Source organism: Rhamphochromis longiceps, linkage group LG15, assembly GCF_057381845.1.
Source record: "Rhamphochromis longiceps isolate RC_006_pf linkage group LG15, R_longiceps_female_GT1.1, whole genome shotgun sequence".
Lineage (NCBI taxonomy): Eukaryota > Metazoa > Chordata > Actinopteri > Cichliformes > Cichlidae > Rhamphochromis > Rhamphochromis longiceps.
The window spans coordinates 11,097,420-11,122,865 of record NC_140571.1 but is presented as its reverse complement, the minus strand read 5'-3'; the positions used below and the strand labels follow the sequence as shown (position 1 = coordinate 11,122,865).

Sequence of the window (25,446 nt, the reverse complement as noted above, 5' to 3'; positions counted from 1 at the left end):
CAGTGTGATCCACGTGATCTGGTGGGGGCTGAGCACAGTTCAACAAGTGGTGCTGCGAATGAGAGATGAGAAGTATCGACAAAGGATAACAATGTGAGAGTCTTCTGTGGTGTTGGGTGTAGTTTCACACATGGAGTAATCAGTTATTCACTTAATTTTCAAATAAGCAATCCTTTACCGTTAAAAATAAATAAAAATAACAGCAGTTCCCTGTTCTTTTTGCTGTGACAAAAAGGGAAAAAAAACAAAAAACAAAGACACAGACTCCCTGGCATGCAGCTGCATCTATGTGGTTGGTTAAAATGATCAGTGCTGACAGATGCATCCCAACAAAGTCTCAACATGGCACCAACTTTATTACTTAAAAGAATGCACTAGAGCTGCAGTCCCCAACCTTTTTTGCACCACGGACCAGTTCAATGTCAGACAATATTTTCACGGACCGACCTTTAAAGTGTCACGGATAAATACAACAAAATAAAATGATACGACCAAGACAAAAACGGTGGTATTTTGTAAATACAATAATAAGCGCAAATTTACGGTGTAATTGTGTAACTTTATTAGCAGCGTCCTCTTGAAATGTGCCAACAACATTGAGTAACATCCTCCTCTCTGCCCCTTAATGCTCTCTGGTTACTATGGTAATGGTAATATAACGCAAAAATATTCCTTTCAAAATAAGACACACAACTACAACACGGGAAAAAACCCAGGGAAACCTAGTTAACAATAAAAACCCTGAAAACCATAAATTTCACACCCGAGCCTCAACTGTCACGGCCCGGTACCAAATGACTCACGGACCGGTACGGGTCTATGGCCCGGGGGTTGGGGACCGCTGCACTAAAGGTACTAACCTTGAGGATATTCTTTTATGGTTTCCATAAAAAGCATAGCAAGTGTGTCATGGCAATTAAAAAGGAAACACTAAATAATTCTATAAACAGCTGATGCTCAAAGGATACTGGACTGGCCACAAAATCCATGGATTATATACATAAGCCAGTCATGATGCACTATGTCCTTGACTCGCTCCAGGAGCTTCCCGTTCCACACATATTTGTAGTAAGGCTCGTTGTAAAGGCCATAAACCACTGTAGAGAGAAAAAAAAAGAAGACTGAAGCATTTTTCTGGACTGGTATCAGTCACGCTCATCAGACCATAAAGATCATATTTAGTGATAGTTATATAACTGATTAATTTTATCTACTGGTATACTACAAAACATGTCATAAATGGCACGAATCCTGTGTCAAAGAATATAAAAGTATTTCCCAAATAGAGTATCTGTGACTTTAATGGTATGTTAGGTTTTAATGTAGCCACCTTAAGTTGCTGTGTCTCACTGCATTTGGACTTGTATTCAATAACTGGAAAGTATATTCTCTTGGGTTAAGATCAGCTGACTGATTTGTCCATTGAAGAATATCCTATTTCTTTGGCTTGAGAAACTCTCAGCAATATACTTTTTTGATCATTAACCATGTGCAGTCTGATCAGTTTTGCAGCATGTGTCTGAATCTGAGCAGAGAGTAAAACCCTGTACAATTCACAATTTATTCTCCCACTTCTATCAGCAGTCACACACTACCAATAAATAATAGTAATGCTGTTTCACTAGCAATCATATATGCAAATTCCATATATTTTGTGGTTTTACCTCTGTACACTACCACAGCATTTTTTGAATAAATAAATAACAAATTATGGACCCAACTGTATATACTTCAGGTACAACATGTATTCCCTCTCCAGATTGAAATCATAGTTTTGTGTCTCCCAATGAGCTCCTCCCCAGCCAATACAATGAAGAAAAGAAATGAAAGGAATATAGATAAACTCCTCTCACCTTTTGTAGGCAAACCCTCATCTTCAAAGATGTCAAAGCTGTCCTGCTTGCTCTGTGTGTGTACCTCTTCCTCAGTAGAGGAAGCTGCTGAAGACCATTGTTCATAAGGTCTCTGCAGCAAAGTCAGGTTGTACTGCAGTGAGTGGCTCAGGTCATAGCTGTAACTAAAGAGCATAAAAGCAAAGTCATATGAATCAAGTACAACCTGTGCTGAACACCATTATTACACCAAGCAATACTTTATACACTCACAGAAATTCTTTTTTCCCCACATATTAGTAAAACCATAATGCAATGCAAATTTATAACATAAACACAATGTTTTACATATCTTTCAGCAGTTATGTTGGTGTTTTAAAATACTATATAATCAGATGAGTGATTAGCAAATCACTCATTTCAAACCTCTGAGATAATTTTCCTCACTGGAAAGGGTTTTTTCCCCTCTTATCATCTTTAATACTGCAAAAACTGTTAGAAAATGATTCATATTATCAAATTAAATCTCCAGGCCATAGCCAGAGTTCCTTTCCCAACCAAGGCCACAAGGTCAAGAAATGCTTTTTAGTTGTTCCTAGCCTTCAAGCTGAGCAGGGCATCGGTACACGTGTTTAGTCTGGTGTGATGCGATATTGTAAAATTCAAAGGGCACTTGTACTAAATAAGCCTAGAGGGAGTGTGCTGAAAGCCCCCTTGATAACAGCATTTATAATCTGACGTAATTTGTGCATATACAAGTTACTGTATCCTTCTAATAGTGAGAGTTTGGAATAACAAACTGTCTTACCTGAAGTAGAAGTTGCTGGAAAGGTCCACATTCTGAAAGATCCTGAGATACCTGTCAGAAGAAATCTATTTTTAAAAACATTTTTAATTTGCACATCCAGTGTAACAGCTATCATTTCATCTACTGCATTCAGGTACTCCTGAACCGAAATGCACAGCAATAGCAAAAACAGTGGTTAACTTGGACAGAGCCTCAAAATAACAACCAAATAAATGTTTGGGTGTATTTCAAGATGGCTACTAAGCAACAAGACTTGCATTGCTGCACTAGAAAGTTAAACTAATGAATCAAAGCGAACAAATAGTTACAACTTGGCAAGTGGTGACCATACTAGCATATGATATATATAGTATATATAATAATGGGAATGCTATTATTATACTATATAACAATGCACTCATCAATATTTCTTCAGCTTTGAGAGATTCTTCCTCTTTTGTCAGACTTTCCACTGTTTTATACAATTTGGGGATTTTGGGTGGTTTATAAATACCTGATACACCTTTTCCTCAGTCAAGTGGTCAAATAATGTTTTCACACTAAAATTGTGTACATGTGTGAAATCATGGGGGGTTTTTTTTCAAGCCACTATTAGAAAAGCTTCAGTCCTTGTCCACTGGTAGTGGATGAGTCAGCTTTTGTGTTTTGTTTTGTGGGGTTTTTTGTTGTTTTTTTCCTATTTTGGCACATTCTGTATGACAACACTATTTTTGGCCAGACTACAATTGTGGGTGTGAGCAGAAGAGAGTAAGCGTTTTGTTGTTGTTGTTGTTGTTGTTGTTTGCTACAAATGCATTTCAAGATATTTTATTATTTCTGAAAATTTCCATACTCAAAATTAATAAAATCATACAGTAATGTACTTAAATAGAGTGGCCTCAAGGTAATAAATGGGAGACAGAGTAACACAATACCTTGCTTCATCGGGGTGTGTAACTCTGACTGAGTCATTGGGAATGTAGATCATAGTGGTGTCTTCAATTTTGTAGATGGAGTGGCCCCCAATATCAGCCATCTTTCTGCGCTTCGTGATCAACACGATGTAGTACCCCTCTAGGAAACGCACAAATCCTGGCAAAAAGAAGACAAGTTTTAAATCTTTTACAACAATCTCATCAAATGGAATTTCCTTTCCAGCAACATGTAGTGTGGCTCAAAACAAGTTGATTTGTAGGTCAACTTTATTGTTGCCAGCAAATCTGCTACAGTTTTGACAGGACAAACAAGTGAATAGCTCCACTTGCGGAGGTGGATAGTGAATGTATGTGTGTCATATTTGACAATATTAACCATGTAATTTGCTCCATTTACGCTTTGAAATTTTGACCCAGAAAACATCATGCAAACACAGTCAATGATTTGCTTTCAGCATCATACAAGCTATTTTTCCATCTGTGACATTTAGAAAATAATGCAGACAATGTCTGTATGTTTTTAATAATATCTTACTTAGATAAACACAGTTTATGTAAGTGTGTCTGCTAGAAATATACCTCCCCTTCATTATAAAACTATTACTAGAACTAATTTGTTAATGGATGAATTGAGGATCACAATACAGACACACGGCCAAGAGTGCTACTCAGCCCTCAAGAACAGTTGTATAATGTCTCCTGCGGTTTCAGAAGGATTTTTCAAAAACAAGAGACACCATCTTCCACCTAACCTGGAGCTTTAAAGATACATTTTTAATATTTTTAGTAGCTTTATGTAGCTAGAACAGTGGCGAGAAGACAGGAAAGCTAAAAAATATTTTCAGGTATAAACAACACCGGCTGCTGCCCTGCTAAAATCGAACATCTTATACAAATTCCTACTCTTATTCCACATATTTACAAAGAGTAAAACTGATAAAGGAAAATATGGCACAATAGCACTGATAGCAGTCAAAGATATATATTTATTTGTATATGACATTGTGATGCATAAAGTCATAATTTCACTATGTAAATATTTTGATTAATTAGTGTTATTTAACTTAATTGGATATCAATTCATTTTTTTCAGTTTATACAGTTCTTACAGTGGCTTGCTAAAGTATTCGGGCCCCTTGAACTTTTCCACATTTTGTCACATTACAGCCACAAACATGAATCAATTTTATTGGAATTCCACGTGAAAGACCAACACAAAGTGGTGTACAGGTGAGAAGTGGAAAGAAAATCATACATGATTCCAAACATTTTTTTTTTTTACAAATAAATAACTGAAATGTGGGGTGTGCGTAATTATTCAGCCCCCTGAGTCAATACTTTGTAGAACCACCTTTTGCTGCAATTACAGCTGCCAGTCTTTTAGGGTGTGTCTCTACCAGCTTTGCACATCTAGAGACTGAAATCCTTGCCCATTCTTCTTTGCAAAACAGCTCCAGCTCAGTCAGATTAGATGGACAGCGTTTGTGAACAGCAGTTTTCAGATCTTGCCACAGATTCTCGATTAGATTTAGACACCAGACAGGTCAGGGATAAAGTTATTGAGAAATTTAAAGCAGGCTTAGGCTACAAAAAGATTTCCCAAGCCTTGAACATCCCACGGAGCACTGTTCAAGCAATCATTCAGAAATGGAAGGAGTATGGCACAACTGTAAACCTACCAAGACAAGGTGGAATTCCAATAAAAGTGATTCATGTTTGTGGCTGTAATGTGACAAAATGTGGAAAAGTTCAAGGGGGCAAGCCACTGTATATTGAGAATCCCACTGAACAGTTTCCCACTTCACTTGTAGTGTAACAGATTTCTTCTCACTTGAAGACAAACACAACCTGAGCTAAAATCTAAAATAACTGATCAATGACAAATGATAACCAACAATGGCAAATGATGCCGCCTAAGTAGTGGTATGTAATTAGTTATATGATTAGTTAGTGAATTTGTCACAAGTTAATCAACATTAGCTAACTTTAATAATTTGTTACTTCAAACTAGAAAGTGGCCTGACATCCAAGTTGGGTGAAAAAAAAATGTGTTGAATTGGTAAGTGCAACATACATACTACACATATACACACACACACACACACTAAGGACTCTTAAAGTTATACTTTGAAGTGGCTTGTACTTAATCTGCAAAACGCTGCAGTTGAAGTTAACCAAAAATATTCCGTTTCATAAACTAATCAGGTAAAACCTTTGAAATAAGAAGTTCTGTTTCACTCATGAACATTCACGTGACAAATTCAAAGTAATGGTGTGCTAGTGTGTCTACATTATCAAAGGTTTTTGTATTTTTTTCTGCATGATGACCGAGAAGCAATAACCCTGTGTAAGATTAAATAACACTTATGAGTTCCTGTATGAGTATACCGGTACTGTCCTTCTTCCTGGAGGAGATGGGTCAGACTGACAAAACCTGCGAATAAAAATATACTTACGCTAATCATATTCATTTTGTACTGTAATAAGAAAGCTACCGGGCAAAAGGCCTCTTAGAATACACCTTGTACCCTACATGGCTACATCATACTTTTATTACATAATAGTAAAATGATGGCTTGCGAACAAAGATGTCATTGGGGTTGGGGGTTGGCGGAGTATCTATATTATTCAAGCAGAGGACAAACAACTGTCTGTGTCAGGGTGACCGACTAACCTGCTGTGGAAATGTCCACAGAACTACTTTGTTGAAGTTGGCAGCAATTATACCCTCAAGTCTTTTTGAATATGATGCTACAAGTTTAGCACACTTATGTTTGGGTTGTTTCTCCCATTCTTCTTTGCAGAACCTCTCACGGTCCAGGTTGAGCATCAATGCACAGTCATTTTCAGATCTCTCGTTCATCTTTCCCTCCACCCTGACTGCAGCAAAACACCCCCACAGCACCACCATGGCTAACTGTAGGGATGGTATTGGGCAGGTGATGAGTGGTGCCTGGTTTCCTCCAGACATGACGCTCAATCTTTGTTTCATTGGACTACATAATTTTGTTTCTCACAGTCTGAGAGTTCTTCAAGTGCCTTTTGGCAAAATCCAGGTGGGCTGTCATGTGTCTTTCACTGAAGAGTGGCTTCTGTCTAGCCACTCAACCACACAGATCTGACTGGTCTGACTGTCTTTCTGGAAGGTTCTCCTCTCTCCACAGAGAAATGCAGGAGCTCTGTCAGAGTGACCACCAGGTTATTGATGACCTCTTTGAGTAAGGCCCTTTTACCCTGATCACTCAGACTGGCCGGGCAGTAAGCTCTAGGAAGAGTCCTCCAAACCTCTTCCATATATAATGATGGAGGGCACGGTGCTCACTGGGACCTTCAATGCTGCAGCAATGTTTCTGTACACTTCCCCAGGTCTGTGCCTCGATAAACTCTTGACTCAGATGTCAGACAATTTCTTGGACCTTGTGGCTTGTTTTGTGCTCTGACATTGTCAGCCATTTGGACCTTATATAGACAGGTGTGTGACTTTCTAAATAATGTCCAGTTAATTGAATTTAAGTGGACTCCAATCAAAATGTAGAAACATCTGACAGATGATCAGGGAAAACATGATGATTGTGATGGCAAAGAGTGAATATTTATATGCATTCTATATTTTTGCTTTTTGTTTTATTTTTATTTTTTTCCCCCAATTGCAAGAGTTTCAAACAAACTTATTTTACTTTGTCATTATGGGTACAATGATATGATGGTATTTGAGGTGAAAAATGATAGCTAGCTCACTAGGTAGTTTATTTGGAACAAAAATTAAAAATAAAAAACTGCTTATAAGGGGAAAAAAAGTCAGTTTAGGATTGTAATCAGGTCTTTAGGGCAACGTACAAAACACAGATGTGCTTTTACTGTCTCAGATAGCTGAAGTAAAATATCCATCCAACCATCCATCCATTCGCTTCCGCTTATCCTTTCCAGGGTTGCGGGGGGTGCTGGAGCCTATCCCAGCTGTCATAGGACGAGAGGCGGGGTACACCCTGGACAGGTCGCCAGTCTGTCGCAGGGCTAACACACAGGGACACAGACAACCATTCGCACTCACAGATTCACACCTATGGGCAATTTAGATTGACCAATTAACCTATCCCCACTACTGCATGTTTTTGCACTGTGGGAGGAAGCCAGAGTAGCATTTCACTACATATCGTACTGTGTATGACTGTGTACGTGACAAATAAAATTTGAATTTGAGTACCCGGGGAGAACCCACGCAAACACGGGGAGAACATGCAAACTCCACACAGAAAGACCACGGCCTGATGGTGGAATTAAGCTCAGGACCTTCTTTCTGTGGTTTTTCATTTTTGTACCCAATTAAACATTCATAAAGGTGTTAAAGAGTTAGTAGTGGTCGGTAACACAATCAAGTGTTGCATAATTCTATTTTATCTTTTTAAACATAGCCACTATTGAAAAAATTGCAAATTAATAACATTTGGGGGCCGGATCTTTTTGTACAACGTGTTACACATGTTAAAAAACATAATGGCAGAAAACACGTGAAAAAGCTGTGAACTATTACAGTGGTTTGCAAAAGACTCCCAGGTGTTCTTTTATTTTGCAGTAATAATGGAAAAACTAGGCCAACACACCCAACTGTAGACTTTGGAGATGAGGTAGATTCTCACATTATTCTGAACTGCAATGACTGTTGCTTTGCCATTGAGTGGAGGAAATGTACTCACCCACAATGCCAAAAGCTGAGACAGTCCTGGACAGGCCAGAGGAACCCTTCTGACTAATCTTAGTCCGGTTGCCCAGGTCCAGGCGGCCCAGCAACTCCCTTACCTCTTGCTGGTTATACACATGCTGGAAACACACACATGCACGCATGTACGGTATTAAATACACATTAGATGAAGTGTTTATAAAGTTTAGTTTATTAATTAGCCACATAATCCTATCTGATTTCCATCTAAAAATCAACACTAAAATATATAAAGCTGTGTTCTGACAAAAGTGACTTAAATGTGCTGCTTGCGGGTGACTAATGGCTTCAGTCAGAACTATTAAGACTATTTTCTGTGCAATAGCAGGTAAATGAATAACAGTCCCTGTTTAATCAATGCCCAAAATTTCTACAAAAGGGATTAGATTGACTGCCATTGAGGCAATTAGTCTGAAAATAGATCGGCTGCTTTCTGCATTGGTTCTGAAATGTTAAATGACTAAAGAGTAGCTTTGCGTGCATTTCATCTACAAAAAAACCCCCATCTCATTTACATAATAAGCTTTACAATTGGCACAGACCCCAAAGAGAAACGTAGTAATGTACTGTGTGCTGTATGCTACTGCATTTGTTTTAAGTGCATGATTCTATAGATTGCAATAATTCTCATTCTGTTATCTTGTGGGGAAATAATTAATTTAGGACTTCTATCAAAGTCTTTTATTCCACTGTCTTCACTTCTTATGTAAAAACTAAAAGACGAGGGAGTATTTCTAGCTTTAAAACCTCTCTAGCAACTCATTAAATTATCCATGCATCCAAGTACAATGCTACACAATGCCAATAAAATTGAAAACACACAGTTTTCTGATGTCATTTTAATATCTTTTGGAATGAGACTGTTGGGTGATGAATATTATTAATGGATGCTTCATAATAATTGCATCAGAAGGATAATTACCCACAACACAAACAAACAAATCAAAAACCAGCTCATAGATCCTGGTAATAAGAAAAGGGTGTGAACGCAGCCAAACTCTCATCAGCAGCACACTTCACATCAGCTGAGTGATTGCACAATTTCCCCCTTAGGCATGTTTCTTGTGTATTACATAAGAATATACATTAAAATTTAACTCGTGGAAAGTCGTCACTTACCTTATCGTCAATTATAACGAGGTCCTTGGGTTCTGTGCGGTCAATCTTTAGGACTCGATGTTTGGTCTGTGCATGATTGCTCCCAACCAAAAAATACCTCTGAAAATAAAATGACAAGTCAAGTGAGTGCTGCAATGCATTTGGAGCCTATTATCAGAAGAGTCTTTGCAACCTTAACCTTTCACAGCTGCATGTGGTGATAAATGCATAGAGGGAATCTTGCATACAGTCTTCTAACTTTGTGGACTGCAGCTTTGTCCTGGATGATGTTGACTTGGGACCAATTCAGACTTCAACCAAGAGCAGATATGTATTTAATAGACATAGAATCAATCCAATGACAAGTCACATTCCTGCATTGCAGCACCACTGTTGAAGTCAAACTTGAATTTCTTTTTTTCCTATAATAAAACATTTTATTTCCACAGTCCGAGTAAGAATCAGTGTGTCTGAAATTTGTGAAATTACACTCAAGTATGTATTCAACTAAAGGCGATATCTTAAAAACACAGATTGAAATAAGAGTGCATACAGTGCAGAGCACATGCAGGCACAGCACATATTTCATCACAAGTTACATTTTTACAATGTTCTTTTTGTCAAGATGTGTGTCTTCCTTGCATCTTTCTTTCTTTCTTTTAGGTCATTACTCTTCTCATTCAGGGTTGCAAAATGGCCCAAAATTTTCAGTCCACTAAAGAGTGTTAAATTGGAACATCCTGTATCAGCACACTCAGCAACCATTAGAGCATTTTTTTTCCCTGTTCCACCTTTTCCAGTATCTAATTTAACCCTCTTTGTCTGTAACAGAAAGCCTGCACGTGCACTGTTCAGCAGAGGTTCAATAAGAAATTATAAATCAAATAAGACAAATGTTTACTTGCCTTAGTGTCTAAATATTTGTAGCAAATGGGAACAGCAAACCGAAACCCAGCTTAAGCACACATTTAAACCAAGCATGACCATAGCTGGTGAAATGCAGCGACAATTGAAAACATGATACTATTAGAATACGCAGCAAAGAAAGTAGCATAGACACTCTACCTCTCAAGGACATACATCTAATATTTAAAAAAAAAAAAAAAAAAGCTAAAGAAAACTAATTTTAACTGCCAAAATCTAATTCACCAATTAAATGTCCAGATAATTATCACACACATGCTCTTTACTGACCTCATGGATGTCAGGTCCTGAGGTTTCATATAGTCACCTGCAGCTTTTGCTGCCATCTAGTGGACATGTAGCGTGTACACTAGTGTCCCAAACATTTTCCCAGATCAACTATAGAACTCTTGAACCAAAGACTAGAGAGCACTTTAAAAAAAAAAAAAAAAAAAAAAAGGTAATAGGTAATAGGTTTTGGCTGTCTTAAATGAACAGTTGTGCCACAGTGTCGTTATCATGGTACTTCAAAGACAGTGATTGTCCTGAATATATATCAAGTTTGTGACATTTATGTATTAGGCACAAAAATTGAGCAATATCATTTTATGAACCTTTGAGCATTTCCCCATTAAGCACATATGTCTTAAGTATGGTCTTGTCTGAAAGCCTTCAGCCACCCCTTATTTGTTTTCCTTCTAAGCAGATGAAAACATGTAATTTTTAAAAATCTTCTTGAGCAATAGTTCTCCAGGTTTTAATGTACAAATTAAAGTTCTTCTCTAGACATCAGCTGCTTTTTCACTCATTTTCAGTCTATTTTCTGGAGATTTTTTTTGTCTGTTAAGCCACTTGACCTATGAATCATTCAAGCATAGAAAAAGCACCTAACTCAAGGAATGAATTATTTACATATAACAGACAACTTAGTAAAGAGCCCATTTTAAATTTTATCTTTAGGCACATCAATACTGTTGCATTCTGTCACAAAACACACAATTTATTTCAATTTCTTTAACCAAACCTTGAAAAAATGCAAAATATAAGATAGCTTGACTGGAATAAAATACCTTTTTTGCACAAACAACATGATTGCTAAAGAGCTGTGCAGTGTGGCTTAAAATAATTGAGGAAACTGAACAAAAGAAGAACTGACAGACCTAAAAAAATATCTACAGCAGAAGACTATATCTGAAAGTCGCGTCCTTAAGAAACAGGGGGAAAAAAATCCCACAAACACTCACTTGACCCTAGATAGAAAACACACACAACTGAACACCATCAGTCATAAATTGGCCTCGTCAAAAACACCGGACCTCAACACTACTGAAGCGGCGTGCACAGCACAACAACACGACACAACAAAAGACAACCACCATCTAAAGAGTTTTGAATGTACTATTCCTGAAAACTCCTTAAGGAAGCTTAGCAAAATGGAGAAACAGCGCAGTTTAAAGAACTGTCATCGCGTGTAGTTGTAAACTGCCCAGGTGAATTGGACTTTATGAAGAAATGGTGACATTAAGGGCTCATGTAAAGACTTACTGCTCTGGTCTCGTACAGAACCAGTCGCTGGATCCCACCGATGATAGCTGCTGATTGAGGCATTTTCTATTCTTGAATTGTTCAACAGTCAGTCTGGAAGAGGCTACAGAGGAGCTACAAAGCGAAAGTGAAAAGAAATGAATGTTGTTACATTCATTTCTTCACATTATAAGACACAAAATGACGAGCCAGCATATTTAACAAATGTGTTCATGTATATAGCTTACTTTTTTCCCTCAGTACTTCCTAGCTAGCATCACTCACCATTCATCCACTTAGCTTGTATGATTAACCACAAATGGTCTTCATTGATGACAATATACATCTCCCCATGCAGTCGCAACAAATACTGTAAACGCTTCACTTAACAACAGTTAAAATGCATCTGTACTCTGCCCAGTGTATCCCGTTAGCATGTTGGAGTTGAATTTGTTTTAGTCAGGTGACTGTCATGAATGACTTCGCTTGTCGGGTCGTACGGTGCCTCGCAAAGTCAAAAAGCTCGAAGGACTGAAAATGCGATTGATACATGTGTAATGCAGCGGCTTTAAACGTTTATAACTGCTCTTGAGTATGATAAATAAATAATTCAATTAATTAATTTATAAACGCTATTTCAACCCTCAAACTCTAAAGGTAGCATTAACTAGGTATTAAGAAACCTTCAGCCAGCCCTTTAGTTTGCAAGTTGTCATGGTAACCGTATATGGATAGCTAGGTTATTGTAACGCTAGTGAACAACTGCGCTAAAAAGGGTATTAGCAGATAAAAGAAAATACAGACACTCGCAAAGGTAACTGTAAGTAACATTGAAGTAAAATATGATAATAATAATATTTTACATATTTGTCAGATTATGTAAACTACACATTCAAGCTATAAAACTGATTGCTTGAATGATTATTTGACTTTTATAATTTCTGTGTTCACAAAGTTTGAATGGCTACTTTAGTAGACAACTTAATTGAAGATGAAGCCGAAAGAGAGAGACTTCTTGCTAAGCCCACCTGCTTTATCATCGTTGGAAGACCGGTAATCTACATATATATATATATATATATATATATATATATATATATATATATATATATATATATATATATATATATATATATATAAGTGAATATAAAGTGAAATTTAGCTAGGTTACGTATATACCTTTGTAGTTGTGTTTAAGTCCAAAAGACAGTATGCACAGTACTATCTGTCAGTGAATCAGATATGTATATATAAACAAAGAGGAAAAACCATGAATGCCATGCAGTTATAAAACACATTATGACGTTTAGTAGATCATCAAGTGTAAAATGTTTAGGCTATACTTAAAATTCCTGGACACAACTACTATAGAATTTTCCATGTCTTAAGCTGCACTCCACAATCACAAACATCATGCAGAGAGTCCCCACCAAAGCTCAACAAGTGCATACCCAAACACTAGCAAATATTTTTTTCTAATGCTTCAATTCCTCTATATTCCACTTCTTGGCAGGGTGTTGGCAAATCCACCTTGGCCAAAAAAATTGCAGAGTCCTGGAGGTGTATCCTTATTGATGGTGAGTACCCTTTTATGCCTTCATAAAAAAAACTTTTTCATAAAAAAAATCTTTTTACCAATTCGAGATGTGTATGTAGATGAGTTTTCACATCTTTCAGATACCAATCTTCTCAACACACACATAAAAAATGAAACAAAAGAGGGCCTGGAGGTAAGTAAAATTTTCTGTATCATTTGAAAGGAAGCCCTTTGTTCCTGTGATGTGTTTTCTTTATGCTTTTATAGTCATTAGAAACTCTGAGTTGCATTCTGTTGAATATAGCTTTTGGACATCTTATCTGAGGGAAGAAGTGTACCAGAGAATGTGGTGCTGAAGCTGATTCTTGCCAGGCTTAACTCGCCAGATGTGGAGCACTATGGTAATAAATAAGACGTCATTTAATTATGGCTATGCATGCAAAACAAACTTTTCAGTCACCAAATGTTCTTTGCAGATGAAAATAAGATGACTGATAGGTTAGACGATAAGCAATATGATAAGCTCTGCACTGTTTTGTAATTCACATGTTTTTGATACAGGTTATGTACTGAGCTGCCTGCCGTTCATGTCAGAAGAGCATCTGAAGATTAATGAGCAGATTGAACTGATCAAAAACCTCAAGCTAACGCCTGATATTATCATTAACATCAAGGTTACTGTCATTCTCTATTTGGAGTTGTCCATTGCATTTGATTTTTTTTCTTTTGCATAGTTTAATGTCGTAATTTTTTAATCTAATATCTCTTTAAGTTCATTTATGAAAAAGATCTGTCAGGATTTTACTGAATTGATTATAAATTAAATACTTTTACTTTTCACCAGTGTCCAGACAAGGACCTTGTCCAGAGGCTATCTGGTCTGAAGCAGGACCCAGAGACAGGGCAGTTTTACAACAGGGATCAGTGGCAGCGTGAAGAGGTGTATAACAAGGAGAAGAAGAGCAAGGAACAGGATGCAGAGGATGCAGAGGATGTGGAGGATGTGGAGGAGCAGGTATTACTTAAGGGAAAATAAGTGTTGTCACTTGATCATGTAATATGCATAATCATAGCTCTTTTAGTTCTCCCCCCTCCTTTTGTTTTGATGCTTGTAACAAATATAATCCAATGACTGCTGTTTTGCTGCTTTTCCTCTTATTTCATTGTATCAACCAAAACAAACTGACAGAAATCACTGCCTTTAAAATCCTCTGCCTCCCCAATCCCAGCTGGTCAGATTTGAATGACAGAGCCACTGCATTTCTTGAGTAAATAAGAGAAAATGACATCAGTCTGCAGGTATAGGACTTGCTATCCTTGCTGTCATGATAGCGCTGAGCAAACTAGCCTAAAGTACCAGAAGCAATACCCAGAAGCAGTTGTACTCATGTCTTGGTGTAGGAGCATAAATATTATAAGCTTTGCCATGTTTACCTATGTATTTATTGCCTAGTGAAATAAAGCTATTGATCTAGTTTCAGTCTTAACTGTAAGATTTAAGGGTGTTGAATGCTAATCAGAATTTTATCCAGCAATTCTTAGACGATTAATATTTTTAGCACCTTCCTAGTTCCGTACATGTTTGGATTTCAGTTTTGCATTTTTAGGGGGCTGTTTTTATTTTAGCTAACCTTTTATTCCCCAGGTGATCAGTTGTTATCATAGCAAAGAAAAAACTGCCAAGCTTTGAGTTCCATACTAGTATTTTTTTTTCCTTAGGAAGAGGAACTCTCAAAGGATACCAATGACAGAATGGTGTGGACACCAGAGTATTTGGCTAAAAATGCTTTTGTTCGAATTAACATGTACAAGGATAACATGCTTAGACCACTGGAGGTGAGTTGCCCAGACCTAGACCTGTCATCAAAGTCACCCACTACTGACACACCAAAAATGTAGTTTGTTGTGTTATTTAAAAAAATCTTGAATAAAAATTCATAATTCCTTTAAACCTTGTATTTGAATTTACTTGGGAGATGCTGTTTTTGCTTAACCAGTATGTTTATATCATAAGGCAGTGAACATCCCAGATTTTTTTGACTCAAAAGGCAGTACTTAAGGGCTTTTGAAATTTAACTACAGACAAACTATATACTGTATTAATATTTATTGTTATTAAAAGAATAAATTACAAAAGAAAAACACAGAATGAAAAGTATATTAATTGATATTTTTTCAGGACTACATGGCAAACCACAACCCTCTCTACCTTTTGGAGTTGGATGGAAATAATTCAACAGAAGAGTGGCACTTGGTAAAGACTAAAAAAAACTTCAACAAATAGTATTGGTGTTTTCCAGAAGTGTTGTCTCTGTAAGGTGTGTTTTTTGACATTTTGTACTTCTAGTCTGTTATGTCGCGTCTCGAAACTTTGGCTATAAATCGCGTCCCCGTTCCAGTCCTCCTCCACCAGACTGAGGATGAGGAAATGCCAGAGGACGTTAGCACGGTCTGGAAGTCTTCACATTTTATTTCAAAACACAATCAGTGAATGGGAACATGTACAAAATACTTGTATTTTGAATAACATGTGTACTACAACCATCCCAATAATCCTGATCCTAAGAATTAAGACTGGACTTGCTTTAATATTGAAACCATATCTTTTTCAGGAGGACCTACTGAGAATTATGCCCTCTTACAGGATTATGGTCCCTGGCTTTAGGTGGAGAAGGAGCCGCTGGGGCAGAACTTGCCCTGTTGCTTTGAAAGAGGGCAAGGTCATTCCTGGCAAGCCACAATTTAGTGTGGGGTGAGCAGTCTTTTAAAAACTGTTTCCAGATGAGGATTCTATTGAGTAGCAATGTGAAAATGTTAAACAACTCTCATTCATTGTACAGATTCCAGGACAAACTGTACATCCTTTCGTCAGCGGAGGCACACCATAAATTTGTCACAAACCCTCGCCCTTACCTGTTACCTCCAATGCCGAGGTTACCCTGCAAAGTTTCAATCATTGGGCCTTCCCTTGCAGGGAAGACCACCTTATGTAAACTTCTAGCTCAGCACTATAACACAGCGGTAATTGACATGGAGGAACTGTTGCAGCCAGTTTTGGTCAAGGCTAAAGAGGAGAGGATTAATAAAATTAAAGAGGAGACAACACAGGCTGCTATAGACAAAATCAAAATGAAGATGAAGGAAGATGGACAAAATTCAGGTAAGCTGAACTTTGTTGGTATTTTTTTTTCTATAATCACATGTAGAATTACATTTGATAAACTGTGACTGACAATAATATCTTTTTGCAATAACAGTAATGCCATGTACCATGGCATAATAACTTGTCTGAGCACTATATACTATTAAGAGTGTAGCTTCTATATATATGTATGTAATAGTCCTCCAACAAACTGTATGATATAAAGCAATATTTGTACCTATTGCTGAACAAGTGACTGATAATGTCATACACAGAATTAATGTGAAGGTAAGATGTGAAAATACTTTCTTATAAACCATATGTATCATAGATATGTGAAAAGGAAAGTGCACCCTCTTTCAGTTTCATGGTTTAACATATCAGGACATAATTAAACAATATTCTGGTTGTTGTTGTGTTATGTTGTTCTAACATTTTGAAGCATACTGAACAACAGTATATTTGTATGAAAGAGGATCTTATTTGTTCTGTTGTTTTTAAGTGACAGAGGATCATCCACTGGTGCAAGCCATGGTACTCAGTGCTGTGCAGCAAGCAAAGCAATCGAGTACTACTTATTTTGGCTTGTATGCTGAGATACTAGAGAAGCGTATAAAAGAGGTACGTTAAAGATTTAAACCCAGGTGGGAGATTTACACCGACTTCCCAGTCTTAAGCAGTTAGCATGCATACACGTTCATATATTTGAATGATTAATGACACACAACAGGATTTTTCTGCAACTTTGTTTGGCATTGTTAGATTTTTTTTATTTGTATAAAATCATTGACTTACATCGCACAACACCCAACACTAAATCACGCATACAGGGACACGACACTTAGACAGTCACATGCATAAAGTAAATTTAACTTACGTGATAAAAAGTTTGATGTTATAGATTGAAGAGGTGGAGGGCAAGACTGGGTGGGTGCTTGACAACTTTCCCAAGAACCTTTCCCAGATGGATGCCTTACAGCAAGCTGGACTTCTGCCAGAGGTCTTCTTCTGTCTCACAGACAGCGATGGACACCAGGGTATGAGGCACAAATAGAAAAGATTAAACATATAAATTTGCATTTATAATTTGCAACAATTTGGTTTGAAATGCCCTTCAGTGTTTACGCATACACTTTGGTGCTTTTTACATTTCCATTAATACATTTTTTCATTGAGCAGTTTTGAGAAGACTTTATGAGATGGATAAAGAAAGTGTAAAGAACACTGTAAAGAAGTTAGAGGATGAACAGTCTCAGGCGATAGAGCTCTCGTAAGTGCACATGAAATGATGTTGTGAATTTTTTTTCTTTGTATGTTTCTGAGTTAGATTTTTGTTGCAACTTTTGTTTTTGTGCCTTAATTCTCTCCATTTTAGAAACCAAGAGGAGCAAGAATCAGAGGGGCAATCAAATATGAAGACAGTTATGGGAGAAGCTCATGGTGCTGGTTTTGGGTTTTTTTTATATACTACCCTTGAACATATACCATTCAATCAGTATAATTTTTATTACATTCTTTTTTATTTTCAGAAGATCCTAAGGAATTGAACACCACCAGCTCTGCAAATCCAAATGCAGTACAAAAAGAAGGTAAAGTTACAACAAGAACATGCTGTTTTGTTTTGTTTGGTTTGTTTTTCTCAGATCAAAAATGCAAATTGACTAAAGAGAGAAACTAGTATAAGGTGCATATTCAGGTCAGTCAGTCATTGTCAGGATTTCCTGGGGTTTGACTCTCATGACTCTCTGAATTTGGACATGCGCTGAAATGGCTATGCTGCCCAATAAAAACTCCAATTTTCAATCAAAATCACAGATACATTTTTGAATGTGCTAACTAATTTATATGTTGTATTTGTACTGTTTGTGAGCACCACTGAAGTATCATTAGCATTCTTTCTCTAACTCTCTCTCGTTCACACTCTCTTTGTGTGGTCCAAGCAGCAGTGGTAGTACATGATGATTCAGAGTTGGGCTATGCAGATAGCCCCGAGATGAACGAGTATAAACTGCAGTTACGACAGTTTGTGGGTGAATGGGAGAAAATGCAGTCTGGTTTAACGGTAACCCACTGTACCCTGGAGATTGGCAGGAAAAGCCCAGAGAACCTGCTTCAAGAGATGATCCAGCAGATGGACAGTGAGTGTAAAGCTATGCAGACCAAATCACTGTTGTCTTAGAAACAAATTTGCGCCAGACACACACAAAAAAATACTGAGACAAATATTATGTTATTTTACTGGTAATGGATTGGAATAAATAAATGGTGAACTAACGAGTGATATATCATGTGATATTCTGCTAAAAAGTTCCAATCTAATCTTTAGCTCTCATGTGTGATCTTCAGAACCCTTTCAGTATGTGTCCTGGGAGTTATCAGAGGAGGACATGGAAAAAGACGCAGAAGATATAGAGGCCTTAGCTCAGCTGGAGAGAACAGAGGAAGGCAGTGATGATGATTATTCCCTAGGGGAAAGAGATGAAGTCAGTAAACTAAGGAGTCTTTCAGCTTTAATATCCATATGTTTACAGCGCTATTTAAAATTGTAGAAAGAGAACAAAGAACTTACTGCTTTCTTGACAAATATTAGTAAGGCAAGCAATCCATTGAAGTATGTCTATCTTATCTTCTTAATGAATGCAGGGAGACACCACGACCAACAGATTCTTAGGTGACACCCAGCATTTCTGCCCTGTTGTCTTAAAAGACCATAATGTCCTGCGACCCTGTACCGATGAAATTGCAGCTAAGTATCGTGAGAAGACCTACTACTTCTCCAGCTTAGAAGCCAGGGAATCATTTCTTCAAAATCCTGATCAATTTGTTGCACACACTGAGCCTCTCAAGGTATAACCTTAACATGAAAAGAGAAAGTCATATGCTGTAGTTCTGAACAAAAGTGTCCTCACTGGCTCTTTGTCATGTTTTTCCATCCAAGCCTCCTGCTCTGCGGATCTTTTTGCTCGGCAGCGGAGGCTCAGGCAAGACGACTAATGGGAAGTGGCTTGCACAGCAGCTTGGACTCTTCCATATCCAGTTCAGAGAGCAGCTCCAAATGCTCATAATGGCCAAGACAAAGATGCGGATACCTGATGCTGATGAGTTAGTGCTCTTACAAGATGATTCTGAAGACTTGGATGCCAAAATAATGGAAGCCAGGGCGGAGGACGAGAAGGAGTCAGAGGATCCCTATGATAACATGAATGAGACGGAGGTCAGCTTCAACACAGTTTCATTCTAGCACAGTTTGTTATGATATTTCATTTCAGGTTTTGAATTTCTGTGTATGTGCTTTTCTGTAACTTTAGCAAGAAGAACTGACTGAGGATGAAATGGCCATCAAAGCCTACCTATCTGATGGAGATCCTCTCAATCCAAAGATTCTGGACATGACTATTGCACCATACTGGAAACATGAACCATACAAGTAGCTATTACAAAACTGGATGTTTCCTGCCTCTTCTTGTTTTCTGCCTATTTGCTGTCTTTTTCAGAGCAAATCGCGTTTAAAAAAAAAAAAAGCTAGCTTAGGGTAAACATCTAGTTTTTAGCTTTTTCTAAATGTAAATTTGCTGGAGTAGCTTTATACATAATGAACTTTAGATCGGTAACTTCCCATCAAGGTCTCTTTGAGAGTTTTGGTCACCTTACAAGAGATATTGTTCTTTAACTTAAGATCATCTATGTTCTAGGTCTACAGGTTTTATTTTGGAGGGCTTTCCTATTGATCTGAATGAGGTGCAGTACATGTTTGAGCAAAAGTTTTTCCCTGACGTTGTGGTAATGATGGAAGTGGATGTTGAGGATGTCCAGAGTCGTCTGTTGCCACAGTACCTGGAGATTTGGCGTGAGCGTCGAAACAAACGTGAAGCACAGCTGAAACTCCTTCATGACCTGCGTAAAAAAAAACGGGTAAAAAAATAAGTGATACTTAGGTCCCAGTTTTAGTAACTGTTATTTTTCTGCCAGGAAACATTAGTCTTGCTGTCTGTCTTGACAAATTAGGATAAATTCATTTCTTGGATCTGAAACATTCATGGTAATTTTGTAATTCAGGAGGAGGATATTTCCAAGAGAAAAGCTGAACTCATGGCAGAGCAAGATTTAAAGGCAACTAAAAAAGAGGTAAGCAAAAGAGGTAACCCGAATTATCACATCTGCATTTGATTCAAACGTCTTCTTTCTTTCTGTATTTGCAAACAAAACAGCTCAGTTTTCAAGATGGCACAAAAGATGATGAAGAGCATGAAACTGCAGACATAGAGGAGATGATTGAGGCCCTGCTGGAGGAGGAATTTCCTGCAGAAGAGGATGAGGAAGACATCGAGAATGAGGAGACTGAGGAACTAGCTACCAACAGGCTGGAGATAGGAATAAAAGAGCGTTTTGTGACACAAGAGACCAACCTTAGTTCTGTGATGGTACATATACACAAAACAAAAATGAGCCCTGATCAATTCTACTTGTATTTCATATTCACAACAAGACTTTACTTTAAAATATTTGTATTTTACAATAAAACTAGTTGGATCTTATATATGGTGCTATATGTTGTTCTATTGTTAGGAACTCCTAGGTGAACACAATATACCCAGAATGGTCATCAATGCGTCTCGCAAACTACGCATTGTTCAGTGTCAGCTGCTCAAGAAAATCAAACCCTTGTTGACCAACAGGGAGTCACTCTTCCAAAAATGCCACCCCATCCCCTACAGCCTGGCATGCAAACTGCTGCTCTCCTCTTTTAAGTTCTTCAGTGCCTTTGGCTTCCTGGACCCCATCAAGGTAGGCAGGGTTTAGGAACGTCAGCTGTGCTTCCAATAGTTCCAAGAAATATTTTAATATAATTACTCCTTTGTTTTAAGCTGAAATGTTGACAGAAAAAACAAATATGTAAAATGTCCTTCATAAAGTATACTTTAACATTTTTTTCATCCATTTCCAACCTGTAGCTACACAAAGAAAGAGACCTGATCCAGCCTCTGAAGTGGCCTTTCAACACAACATACCTCCTGCTGTTCCATCAGTATATCTACTTCTTTGCATCTAAGGAGAACTGTAACACATTTATGCTCAACCCCTTAAAGTACCTGCGGCAGCCCAAGCCCACCACGTCACTTCCTATTAAAATAGCAGTGACTGGACCTCCAAAATCTGGAAAGACCACCGGTAAGATACAAGATAGTTAAAAATGAACTTTATTACATTTTTTACTATGTTCATTTCTTTTATTTTACTTTTTGTATTTCTGCTTCCTCAGTGGCACAAATTTTTTCTCAGAAATATGGCTTGGCTCAGCTGTCCATTGGTAGCGTTATGCGTATGGTGCTTGACACTCAGGGGAACACCGATCTGGCTATTCAGATGAAAGAGTATCTCTTACAGGGCCTTGTTGTGCCTGATGAACTGGCCATTCAGTGTCTGGAGGTGGCACTGATGAACTCAGTCTGTAGCATGCAAGGGTAAGACAAAGGGTTTATCACATGTATGTGTTAATACTTAGCAAAACTCAATGCTAGGTGCGATCCGAACTTAATCTTTGGCATGGATTTTGTTTTTTTAAGTCAAGACTGTATAATTTACTCTATTTTTGTTGGTTTAGTGTGTATCTAATATACTATGATATTTCTGGTATTTCAGATATGTGCTTGATGGGTTTCCAATGACCCTTAAGCAGGCAGAACTGATGGGGTCTCAGAGCATCATCCCCATGATAGTAGTTGAGCTAGAGCTGGACATAGTGGAGGTGCTGAAGAGAGGTCTTGCAGACAAGATGAAGCCCAACAAGTCAGAGAACACAGAACTTATAAATATAATGACAGATTTTAGGTCTGACAGCTGATTATAATTGCAAAAATTATAATCTTCTTGTGTTTCCTTTGTTCTTACACTTTAGGCCTCACTTGACGCACGATAGCTCTGAGATCCTACACATTCGTAATTCCTGCTACAAGAAGGAGGTGGTGCATGTGAGGCATCACTTCCAACAACAATATCAAAACTGCTTGCTTCTCAATGGCCTCAAGAGCAAATGGTGGATCTGGGACAGAATGATAAAAGAGGTCAGCACCAGCATGAAATATATTCAAACTTACCTGGACAGGATACAGAAGGGTAAGTTCAAGAAGAGTTTAAGCTGGTTTATTTCACCAGAAATCCCCTCAAGATGCTGTCAAACTCATGGGCTAAATGTTTTACATGCGCCTAAATGTTGAACCTCTTAACTCCACGCATGATGATTTAACCAGGGCAAGCAGCCTGCATCAACAAGCTGTGCATCACACCCAAGGAGTTTGACTGCCGACTTGGAGAGTTTGGCCAGTACTGCCCTGTCTGCATGGCCCTACATTACCACCTGGTGGACATCTCAGAAACTGCAGCATTGACTCATGCGGCTGAGTACAGGGGACATTATTTCAAGATGTGTGATGAAAACCATTTAGAGGTCAGTTTCTTGGAAGTTCCCCCATAAATTAATTGCAAGATTCATAGGTAAATGCCCAAATGAGTATGGGAAGGCATTCAAACCTAAAAACTGGAACTGGAACTTGTTATCTTGCTCTCTCAATCACAGATGTTCCTGTCTACTCCTGATCAATTTGTCACACCTGGCTGCCCGCACACCCTCCCAAAACCCCACCTCCTGCCAAGGAAGCTGACTGAGATACACGTGAAGAACAGGTTTCCACAGCAAGTTGAGATGAAGGGCTACTGTCCTGTTACTTACCTGGATGGAAAGCAGAGGTACATTATCCACTGTGTCACTGAGAAATATTCTTCAAATTGCTAAAAAAAAAAAAAGAAAGAAAGAAAGAAAGAAAGTTGGCAAACATATTTCTTTGTGATTCTGACTTTGTGGTGTCAGATAGACATACATAAGATCCTAAGGATCTTCTCTTTTTTGTAGCATTTAAAATCTAAATACTTTATTCCATCACAGTATGTCAGAAATATTGAATATGTCTTCTGTGACATTTTTTTCACATGGAAGTCTTATTTGTTCTTAGGTACGAAGCTCTGGTTCGAGGAAAGATGGAATATGCTGTGGAGTACAGAGAACGAATTTATATTTTTGAGACCAAGGAGAAACGGGACAAGTTCATGAGGTGTTATTTCTTTGTATATTTGAAAAACGTGTGCCTTTTTTTAATGTTTTCTTTTTTCACTTCACTTTTTTACAAACTACTTTGAGCTACACTTATAAAGAAAGTGGGTGGTGTGTAAACCTTTGGTCTATTCACTGAAATGTGAAATTATTTATTTAAGGACTCCTGAAACCTACTGGGCCCAAAAGCTGCCCATTAAAGTTCCTCCCCTTTCTGAACCTGTACATCTCACCTCCCTTCCAACGCTGGGCTACCTGGAGCAGGTCAGAAACTCTGTATCACATGGAAAATATTGCAGTATCGTCCTGTCTGCTGAGATTTTTAAAAGTACATCCATCAACCACATTGTATTTTTTAGGGTGTGGCAGAAGCAGTGATCAAGGCAATGACAGCTGCCGGGTGTCTCAAACCAAAGCATCCTTATCTCAGTTTAAAGAGATCAGCTCTCAGTTATGTGGCCTTGTATTTGAAAGGTAGGAATGTTATATTTAAACCTTTATTTAATATATTATGAGAAATATTAGGATGATTAAAATGGTAAATGGTCTGTATTTGTATAGCGCTTTACTGGTCTCTAAGGACCCCAAAGTGCTTTACACATCCAGTCATCCACCCATTCACACACACATTCACATACTGGTGATGGCCAGGGACACAACGACCGAGACTGTCGGAGCTGGGGCTCGAACCGGCAACCTTCCGATTACAAGGCGAACTCTCAACTCTTGAGCCACGATCGCTCTTTACTTTAAGTTTAAAGTAAAGATTTTATGTGCTGCTTTACCTCATTCTGAAATGTTTTCCTATCAAAGTTTACTATGTACAATGTATCTCATTCACCTTTTAAGACTTGTTATATGCTTCCAGCACTGAACTTGTTCATGTGTTTTTTCCTACTTAAGTAATAATTCCAATTTTACATTGTTATAGCTTTCAACCACAGGAGTACAGACTCCATTCGCCAGATGTACAAAAAGAAGCTGGCCTCATTTGAAGAGAACTGCATGCTCATCCCCTACCTGAGCACTGTAATGAAGGGGAACTACAGGCCTCCCAGTGAACGCCCGATTGACTTTGAGTTCAAGCTGAACAGGTTTTTGGCCTTAAGCGACTTGCCCGGAGCTAATGGCGTACAGCTTGATTAGTACTTTTGACTACAGCATTGTCATTGTACTTAACGTGATGTGGTAATCTGAGTCTGCAATACAATTACATTAAAAAAAATTACATTGACTTCTTTCGTTTATGTTTCTAAAGACTGTATCTTTAATTATAAAAGCTCTTTTGTCTGTATCATTATTTACCAGTAACTTTCACCATACACATTTCATTCATTTCATAAGCATTTAATTTTCTTTTTCCTGGATTGAAATAAATTTAACATTCAACAACGATCGTGTATACTTTATTAAGGTTTTTTTCTTATCCAGTTTTAGTCAGAAATGGGTTTGACACACATATGAATATCTGTTTCACAGTCTTTAGTAATATTACACAGGGTGTTCCGAGTGGTGGTAGTGCACCTTGTCATGAGACAGAGTTCAGTACTTTGATACTTCCAGAATGCAACAGAGTGAACAGATGGTGGCTTGGATGAGAAGAGGCCTTGATGGTTTTGTAGACCTGAAGGTAGTGAAGGTAGCAGGGTGTTGGCGGTCCTCTGTGCTGATTAAATGAAAATGAAAATTGTGTGGCCGTGAATTGGATGATGGGTGGATAAATGCTGCACATGACTGCAGGTTCCTACCCCAAATAACAGCCTAAAGAGTGTTGTGATATTAACGTCTACAATGAGTGGAACCAGGCAAATACAAAGAACTGAAGAGACAAAAAAGAGCTATATGCGAGTTCATTTGACAATAATA

At 37.9% G+C, this 25,446-nt stretch overlaps 2 protein-coding genes across 6 annotated transcripts in view; one reads left to right on the top strand and one right to left on the bottom strand.

The window, feature by feature from the left end:
• fig4a (FIG4 phosphoinositide 5-phosphatase a) overlaps positions 1-12,280 on the bottom strand; it is a 57,486-nt gene extending 45,206 nt beyond the window's left edge. For all 3 annotated transcript variants that reach the window (XM_085381926.1, XM_085381927.1, XM_085381928.1), the window contains exons 1-8: positions 12,082-12,280; positions 11,818-11,931; positions 9,391-9,489; positions 8,249-8,372; positions 3,555-3,711; positions 2,641-2,691; positions 1,854-2,017; positions 969-1,097 (exon numbers count right to left, since the gene is read on the bottom strand). In XM_085381926.1, the coding sequence (XP_085238052.1) occupies positions 969-1,097; positions 1,854-2,017; positions 2,641-2,691; positions 3,555-3,711; positions 8,249-8,372; positions 9,391-9,489; positions 11,818-11,880 (787 nt within the window). In that variant the 5' untranslated portion in view covers positions 11,881-11,931; positions 12,082-12,280. The remainder of the gene's footprint in view (positions 1-968; positions 1,098-1,853; positions 2,018-2,640; positions 2,692-3,554; positions 3,712-8,248; positions 8,373-9,390; positions 9,490-11,817; positions 11,932-12,081) is intronic.
• Positions 12,281-12,515: 235 nt separating this feature from the next.
• On the top strand, positions 12,516-24,942 carry ak9 (adenylate kinase 9). Of its 3 annotated transcripts, none has more exons than XM_085381793.1 (36): positions 12,516-12,616; positions 12,752-12,849; positions 13,310-13,373; positions 13,474-13,526; positions 13,638-13,734; positions 13,895-14,007; positions 14,178-14,348; positions 15,053-15,169; positions 15,513-15,587; positions 15,681-15,782; positions 15,946-16,085; positions 16,174-16,493; positions 16,978-17,096; positions 17,377-17,512; positions 17,655-17,745; positions 17,851-17,915; positions 18,005-18,064; positions 18,419-18,613; positions 18,822-18,958; positions 19,119-19,322; positions 19,414-19,689; positions 19,784-19,902; positions 20,168-20,387; positions 20,532-20,600; positions 20,684-20,896; positions 21,042-21,260; positions 21,428-21,644; positions 21,736-21,937; positions 22,116-22,262; positions 22,372-22,589; positions 22,724-22,920; positions 23,050-23,219; positions 23,483-23,581; positions 23,742-23,844; positions 23,940-24,054; positions 24,512-24,942. In XM_085381793.1, the coding sequence occupies exons 2-36, from the start codon at positions 12,757-12,759 to the stop codon at positions 24,724-24,726; spliced, it is 5,151 nt and encodes a 1,716-aa protein (XP_085237919.1). In that variant the 5' UTR covers positions 12,516-12,616; positions 12,752-12,756; the 3' UTR covers positions 24,727-24,942. The 3 variants fall into 3 exon arrangements, with proteins under 3 accessions (XP_085237919.1, XP_085237918.1, XP_085237920.1); XM_085381792.1 differs by having other exon boundaries at positions 13,453-13,526; XM_085381794.1 differs by lacking the exons at positions 12,516-12,616; positions 12,752-12,849; positions 13,310-13,373; ... (3 more) ...; positions 14,178-14,348; positions 15,053-15,169 and having other exon boundaries at positions 15,514-15,587; positions 15,978-16,085.
• The last annotated feature ends 504 nt before the right edge of the window (positions 24,943-25,446 follow it).